The sequence below is a fragment of the Salmo trutta genome, chromosome 12 (assembly GCF_901001165.1).
Source record: "Salmo trutta chromosome 12, fSalTru1.1, whole genome shotgun sequence".
In the NCBI taxonomy this organism is placed as follows: domain Eukaryota; kingdom Metazoa; phylum Chordata; class Actinopteri; order Salmoniformes; family Salmonidae; genus Salmo; species Salmo trutta.
In genome coordinates, this window is record NC_042968.1 from 46,567,497 (window position 1) to 46,575,624 (window position 8,128).

At 44.4% G+C, this 8,128-nt stretch overlaps 1 protein-coding gene across 1 annotated transcript; it reads left to right on the top strand.

Moving 5' to 3' along the window:
• Window positions 1-1,087: 1,087 nt before the first annotated feature.
• On the top strand, window positions 1,088-6,040 carry LOC115203655 (mothers against decapentaplegic homolog 6-like). The gene is made up of 3 exons (XM_029768556.1): window positions 1,088-2,652; window positions 3,976-4,032; window positions 4,902-6,040. Exons 1-3 carry the CDS (start codon window positions 1,869-1,871, stop codon window positions 5,108-5,110), a joined length of 1,050 nt encoding a protein of 349 aa, XP_029624416.1. The 5' UTR covers window positions 1,088-1,868; the 3' UTR covers window positions 5,111-6,040.
• The last annotated feature ends 2,088 nt before the right edge of the window (window positions 6,041-8,128 follow it).

Here is an 8,128-nt window from a genome sequence, read left to right on the forward strand (position 1 = left end):
TGCCAATGATTTTTAGGATGTGTGAACTAGTTACCCTCTACTGTCCTCTAAAAAGTTAAGGAGTTGAACGGTACAAAATTTGAAATTAGGACGTTTCATGCTCTTAGAATGTTTCATAAACTACTCTTAGAAAAACAGGTGCTATCTAGAACCTAAAATGGTTATTTGGCTGTCCCCATAGGAGAACCCTTTGAAGAACCCTATTTGGTTCGAGGTTGAACACTTTTAAGACCTGGAAGTATATAGAACCAATCAGAGGTTGGGTATTCCTGAACGTTTGCTGCAAGACGACTCTGAACTATATCAATATATAATGGGGCGGGGCTATGGCTTCTTAAATGCTACTCTGAGCTATTTCAATATATAATTGGGCGGCTATGCCATCTTAACTGCTACTCTGAGCTATATCAATATATAATGGGAAGCTATGCCTTCTTAACTGCACTTGAAAAGGCATTAACCCTTTAATGAATGAAAAGTGAAATACTTGAATCAAAGTAATAGAAATTATGATAATAGCCTAATTATAACAATGATGATAATGATAGTGATAATAATAACAACATAAAAATAGTTGCGTAGTAGTACGGTCCTTGTTGATTATTATGATGATTATACATATTATTGTGTTGTTTATAACTTATAAATCAATAATGTAATTTTGCATGTGTAATAAATAAGGTCATCATGACAAAACAGGAAGTAAAATATCGACCTACAGGGCACACACTGTCAGTATCTGCTGGCTTCTAAATGACACAAATTCAAGAGAAAATCACTCTGTGCAGATTGTGCTCTTATAGAATGAAAATCAGAAATAATTCCGATTCCATACAGTATTTTACTGAATGGGCGTTTTTCTGTCATTAAGTATTAAGTGTTTCCCTGAGATAAATGTGTGCATTGATGTTTCGGTAGGTTAGTAAACATGTTCAGTGTGATATAAAGTTCGTGGGAAGAGTTGAAAGTTTGAGAGAAGAAAGGTGGATGTTGCGCCTTTAAGAGTTAAGAAACTTGAAACCATGTTTGCGCAACAATCAGTGCGGCTCACAGCCGCCAAAGTGTCTAGACTGGCACATGATGGGAATCAACCAATGGCTCCAGAGCTTTCCTGGGGCCCCCGTGTGTGTACGGGCGAGTGTTTCCGAAAAGAATAGCAGAGAGTGAGACTGGCAGCAAAGTCATTTAAGTTTTCCTTTAAACCACTCCTGAGTCTTGAATCGGAGTAGCTACATCTGCATCCGTATGTTGGAGCAGCATAAAAACTCAATCTAAACTTTTTATTTCGGGGTTGCAAACGGATTATTCTACACTACGGTGGAAAATAACATTGGAATCTGAATGCGGCAAGGATTATTTGGGATTATTTCGTGGTGAAGCAACTCCATCGATGTGCCGTCAGAAGGATTCTAAAGCGAAGGATTTAACCAAGGCTGCTCAAAGTCCAAGAAAAAACGAACTATGCTGCTGTCGTTTCATGTGGTAGCTATAGCCTAGTTATTGGAGGAATAATGAATTGCTGCTCGGAAGATAGTGTTGGGGAATTGTGTAGCCTCTGTAAAGACAAACGTTTTCATTGAGTTGGTAGACTATATGGTTGTAGGATATAACAGACCAGTAAATGCATGCATGTCGCATTCTGTTTAGCTGTGTAATCTCGTTACATTTGACTTTGTTTAATGCAACATACAACCGTAAATTACATTCTAATGCTGCGAGTTAGTCATAAATCTACGACCCCCGGCTGCGCATGTAGTGCGCGCCGTTTACAAAACATGAATGTTGTGCGGAGACCATAAATCAATGTGGAATCCTCACAGACCTGGACGGGAACAATACGACACATCCAAAACGGTCTAAATTGTCGTATGTTCAGGTCGAAACGCTCAGGTTTTATACGGCGACTCTGGAGAAGCCGTTTAGTCCCAGACAGAGACGGGGGAGATGGGAGAAGCAAACGAAGCGAGGAGTTTCTGGACGGTTCGTGTGGCAGTAACCCAGAAAAAATTCCCAAAACGGAGCTCGGGTCGGTGACCCGTGCCTCGCCATCTCTGGGAACTTTTGACGAAGTGTGCAACACAGACCTCACGGACAGCGCAGAGTCGGCGCCGGGGGACAATTCGGACCATGGTCAGGGGGATGCCATGTGTGTCCCCGTCCCTCATCACCGAGGCTCTCAGCCAGAACACGAGAATGACAGTAGAACGGTTACTTGCTGTTTGTTTCGAGACAGGGACCCTAGACCTCGGAGCCCCGTCTTGACCCGGGGTATTCGAAACTCTAGTCCCCGCGATGGCGGTATCCTCACGGGACGGGAGGGGAATACTGTCTCGGTGGTCGAGCAAGAACTCAAGAACGTTACCTATGCTCTTTTGAAAAGACTCAAGGAGAAACCGCTGGATGCCTTGTTGGAGGCGGTGGAGTCGAAAGGAGGGATGCCCAGTGACTGTGTTCTGGTACCCCAGACGGAGCTGCGTTTAGGTGGCCACTCGACATCTCCCCCATTTCTGCTCTGTAAACTCTACCGATGGACTGACCTGCACCACTCGACTCAACTCAAAGCGCTGTGCCACTGTGAAAGCTTCCGGGCATTGGACAGCAGCGAAACGGTGTGCTGTAACCCCTATCACTACAGTCTGTTGTGTGGGCCAGGTAGGACAACTGAGATTGGTTACAATCACACACTTTTAACCCATTCTACACAAATCAAATCTGCATAAATTGAAAGGGTCTATTTTTTAGATAGGTTTGCGCACAAGTGCGCATAGTGAAGCTACACTTATAGATGCTTTTCAAACGTGATAACCAAGCACTGCGTGCCAATGCTCAAATAGCGATGCCCCAAAGGCAGGCCCACATCCTACCTGAAGTCTGGCGGATGGTGAGAGATGGGACTCATTACAAGGCCAGGCTGCGCTAAAGGTGTGTGAGGTGACATTAAAACGCGTTCACAGTCACACAGCCAATTAATAATCACTTAGGGTTATACTTCTCTGCGATTAAGTGAGACATACTTGGACCCTTGAAGTTTTGTTGATGCGCATTGTTGTAAATATTTGGTTGCTTAGCCAATGCGCGGGAGTTAACATTTTCTAGCGAATTGTATGATTACAGCAACTGAATTCCAACTGTAGGAAGTGTAGCTAGCATACTATCCCTCAAAAACAACACTGTACACACACTCACACAGCGAGAGGGAAAGGGAGAGCTTGACTTATAATGTATTTGCAGCAAATATTTTCTCTGCTAAGCACACATTCCTCTATTTCAATGTTTTAGTTCATGATATCGATTCTATTCATTTGTTTAGCTTTTACGTTATCCATTTGAAGATCGCTCTGAAGTAGCACTATGAAAGGCTCTTTTTCCTTCCCTAGGAGGTCCCCCTCTTGCTATTTAGGTGAAGGAGTGGTGATAATATACAGTTTGCATACTGCTGGCGCCAGACTGACTAGCTGGGTATCTCACTGACTGAGTACTCCAGCAATTACTGCCTCCACTCTTAAAGAACCCGCAGCCATTATATCCACTCCGTTCCCATGGCCTGTTTCTTTGTCCCAGACAACTATTTCGACAGTTCACCATTAGCTTTCTTGGTTTTATGTATGGAAAATGCCCGTTGACAACATGTAGCCTACTTTTCTTTTGTGTTCGTTATTTATAGCCGTTTAAATAGGACCTGAAAACATGTTTTATATGAGATGTAATTACGTTTTTAGTTATGAACCACTGGAAGTGCTTATTCAACAGAGGTGTAAATGTCTGATCTTTTATTCTATATTCTGTCTGAATAATTGTATGTCGATCTTCCCTATTCAACCTGTTCTTTTTTACAGACATATACAGATTGTTTTCTGTGTTTTCCCAGTAATCCACGTTACTTATTATTTCATATAGTCACAGATTATGCTCTGATACCTAACTATGCACTTCTACGCAGTACCAAGCATCTAACACACATATTTTGTATTTCAGAATCACCACCACCCCCCTACTCACGACTATCTCCCTCAGATGAACACAAGCCACTGGGTAAGTCAGGCAGCAACAGTCATGCTCCCCCTCAGCAACAGTAAGCCACAGAGATATCTGCTAAACTCACAAGGGGTTTCACTGTACTGGAGTTTTGGTAGCATTTTACTTCCCAGCACAGTTTTGTTTGTCTTTTAAAGTAATTCCATATTTATTAATATAACATTTATATAGTTGTGAAAAAGTAATTACATCTTGTTCCCACTTCATCCAGGCCGTATCACAACCGGCCGTGGTTGGGAGTCCCATAGTGCGGCGCACAATTGGCCCGGCGTAGGCCGTCATTGTAAATAAGAATTTGTTCTTAACTGACTTGCCTAGTTAAATAAAGGTTCAATAAAAATATATACCATGGGCTTCCAAGTGGTGCAGTGGTCTGAGGCACTGCATCTCAGTGCAAGAGGCATCACTACAGTCCCTGGTTTGATTCCAGGCTGTTTCACATCTGGCCATGATTGGGAGTCTCATAGGGCGGCGCACATTTTTCACAGCATCGTCCAGGTTTGCCGGGGTAGGCCGTCATTGTAAATAAGAATTTGCTCTTAAGTGACTTGCCTAGTTAAATAAACATAATTTTTTTTTTTTAAAGCTATACCCCTTATTTTCTGTGCTGGAAAATGAAGTGTTACCGCAGCTGGAATGTAGGGTCTTTTACCTCAGAGTTAGTCATGTGCCAGTACATTATTCCTGCTTTCTCCTGCTTCAAATTCATTTTGTATTCTCCTCACACCTCTCTTTGAGGAACATGGCGTCATAGTAGGACCACAACACAACGCTCTCTGGACAGTAGTTAACGCCGAAGTCTATGGTTACAATGGTTTCCATGGAGCTCCGGATTTCACTCCCCTGTCATGTTCTGTCCTTTGCAGAACTATCAGATTCAACACTTTCAACACTGTCGTACACTGAAACTGTGGCCCCCCACTCCCCCGACGTCACGCCAAGACTCTTCTCAGGTGAGACACTACTGTCAACCAGCTTCCATGCTCCAGACTTATTACCACGGAATGATAGGCCAACATTAGCATTGGGGGCTATTGATTTAGCATTCAGTCCATTGATAGAAAGAGTGACATAGTTTAACACAAAATACACTTATTTCATTCCTTTATTGTTGTTTGGGATGGGGTTGTATTGTTGGTTAATATAATGTTGGAATACAGTAGAAGATTATATGAATTGTACTAGTTTGGTTTGTGCTGTGCTGTGCACTGTTTTTTGTGGAGTTCACTTCTAACCAATCAACCAATCATTCTGATCTGCTAGGGAAGCAGTGTGTTACTGATAGAGAGATCTGCTAGGGGTATGAGTACATCTGCCATGCATTAATCATGTTTGTATTCAGATGAAATCCTGATGAAGACAGCTTAGCTGTCCAAACTTGGGTTAAATAAATAATTGTATCGGGGCCATTAGAGTGCTGCTGCTTTTCCTTTCATTTTCTACTGTGTTCATTAGGCTCCAAATGGAAGAAACTAGACTGAAACAGGGAGGGACTGACTGAAATTGACCAATAAGAAATTATAGTGTAAGGTTTACCATCGCAAAACATTTTGCTACGCGGTGTGCCTGCCCTGAAAGAAAACAACCCAGTTCTTATTAGTATGAGCACGCTAAAGGTAAAGAGGAGTATAGAACACTGGAGTAGGGCCCCCCCCTAAAGGTAAAGAGGAGTTTAGAACACTGGAGTAGGGCCCCCCCTAAAGGTAAAGAGGAGTTTAGAACACTGGAGTAGGGCCCCCCCTAAAGGTAAAGAGGAGTTTAGAACACTGGAGTAGGGCCCCCCCTAAAGGTAAAGAGGAGTTTAGAACACTGGAGTAGGGCCCCTCCCAAAGGTAAAGAGGAGTTTAGAACACTGGAGTAGGGCCCCCCCCCCAAAGGTAAAGAGGAGTTTAGAACACTGGAGTAGGGCCCCCCCTAAAGGTAAAGAGGAGTTTAGAACACTGGAGTAGGCCCCCCCCTAAAGGTAAAGAGGAGTTTAGAACACTGGAGTAGGGCCCCCCCTAAAGGTAAAGAGGAGTTTAGAACACTGGAGTAGGGCCCCCCCTAAAGGTAAAGAGGAGTTTAGAACACTGGAGTAGGGCCCCCCCCAAAGGTAAAGAGGAGTTTAGAACACTGGAGTAGGGCCCCCCCTAAAGGTAAAGAGGAGTTTAGAACACTGGAGTAGGGCCCCCCCTAAAGGTAAAAGAGGAGTTTAGAACACTGGAGTAGGGCCCCCCCTAAAGGTAAAGAGGAGTTTAGAACACTGGAGTAGGGCCCCCCCCAAAGGTAAAGAGGAGTTTAGAACACTGGAGTAGTGCCCCCCCCCCCCCCCCCCAAAGGTAAAGAGGAGTATAGAACACTGGAGTAGGGCCCCCCCCTAAAGGTAAAGAGGAGTATAGAACACTGGAGTAGGGCCCCCCCTAATGGTAAAGAGGAGTATAGAACATGGGAGTAGCCCCCCCTCCCCCTAAAGGTAAAGAGGAGTAGAGAACATGGGAGTAGCCACCCCCCCCCACCCCCCCCCCTAAAGGTAAAGAGGAGTATAGAACATGGGAGTAGGGCCCCCCTCCCCCTATGGATAAAGATGAGTATAGAACACTGGAGTAGGCCCCCCTCCCATAAAGGTAAAGAGGAGTAGATAACACGGGAGTAGGGGCCCCCCTAAAGGTAAAGAGGAGTAGATAGCAAGGGAGTAGGGCCCCCCTCCCATAAAGGTAAAGAGGAGTAGATAACACGGGAGTAGGGCCCCCCCCCCTAAACGGAAAAGAGGAGTAGATAACACGGGAGTAGGGCCCCCCCCCTAAAGGTAAAGAGGAGTAGATAACACGGGAGTAGGGCCACCCCCCTAAAGGTAAAGAGGAGTAGATAACACGGGAGTAGGCCACTCCCTCCCATAAAGGTAAAGAGGAGTATAGAGTGCAAGTATCAACACTCTATGAGCCATAAATCAGGGTCAATGCGGACAAGGAGCATGGGGGCTGGAAAGTGGAAACCCAATTCCCAGAATGCCTTGTTTATGAGGTGGGGTTGCTTGTTATTTATTGGCCTTGCCAGTTGTCGACCACTATACACGTATTCATGGACATGCTCATGTTATTGACAAATAAAGTAACTCCAGGTGATAATGAAATAACTACAGTTGAGCATTATAATGTTTTACTGTTGTTCGGATAACGGCAACATTATTTCTACTGAATTTAAAGCAATTTTGGTCTCAACTTGTGCTATGGGAGGGATTGTCGTTGTAAGATTTGATCACAGTTACCTCAGGATTGTGTTAATCCAGTTTTGAGCACTAACCCTGATTTAGATAGAACCATGTTGGTGACCTAGTCTGCTGTCAATACTAGACCTGGACCACATATTGCTTTTCACTGACACATCATCAGCGACCAGAGAAGCACTCACAACATAAGCAGCTTAGCTTCTTGTTGCCATGTATGGAAATGAGGTCCAGATGAGGAGACCTAACACCAGGGGCCTCTGGAATACTTCCATCATCATTTTACTCTTCCCTTTAAAAAGTCCCACAAATGTTTTTCAAAAGTCAATGCAACCAGTAACATAATATGCTATGAATAGCATATTTCTGAAATTAATTTCACTCGAGTTCGCCCACGTTTCATCACCTACCTATGTGGATTATGTTATCGGGCATCAGTTCACCTCCAAACTAGAAAGGGTTAACAGTTAGTCTTGAGTATGGCAGCCCAAACACACACCCCTAGCCTAAGGTATATTGGCCCCCCATCTGTATGTTTGCATAAATGGGCAAACTCTGCAGTTAATGAAGTTATTATGTTGTGTTTTACTCCCTCTGTTGAAAGCCTATTAAGACGACCAAAGACTGGGCCGCATAAAGCTCCTATTGTGAAAGTCTGATGGAGGGGGTCTCCCACAATCTAGATACCACAGCAATGTAGCTAGGTTCTCTCCCTCTCTCTCCCCGTCCCCCTCTCCCACTCCCTCTCTCTCCTCGTCCCCCTCTCCCACTCTCTCCCCATCTCCCACTCCCTCTCTCTCCCCATCCCCCTCTCCCACTCCCTCTCTCTCTTCCCTGAAATCCCTCCATTCCTCTGGGTAATTGAGCAGTGGAAGGGGGTTGGCATTTTGG

Excerpts from the sequence above, each read along its gene's own strand:
- LOC115203655 (XM_029768556.1), top strand. The coding sequence starts at position 1,869 with ATGTTCAGGTCGAAACGCTCAGGTTTTATACGGCGACTCTGGAGAAGC. Across the intron at positions 2,653-3,975 it reads CAGTCTGTTGTGTGGGCCAG|AATCACCACCACCCCCCTAC; the intron begins GTAGGACAACTG and ends TTTGTATTTCAG. Across the intron at positions 4,033-4,901 it reads AGATGAACACAAGCCACTGG|AACTATCAGATTCAACACTT; the intron begins GTAAGTCAGGCA and ends TGTCCTTTGCAG.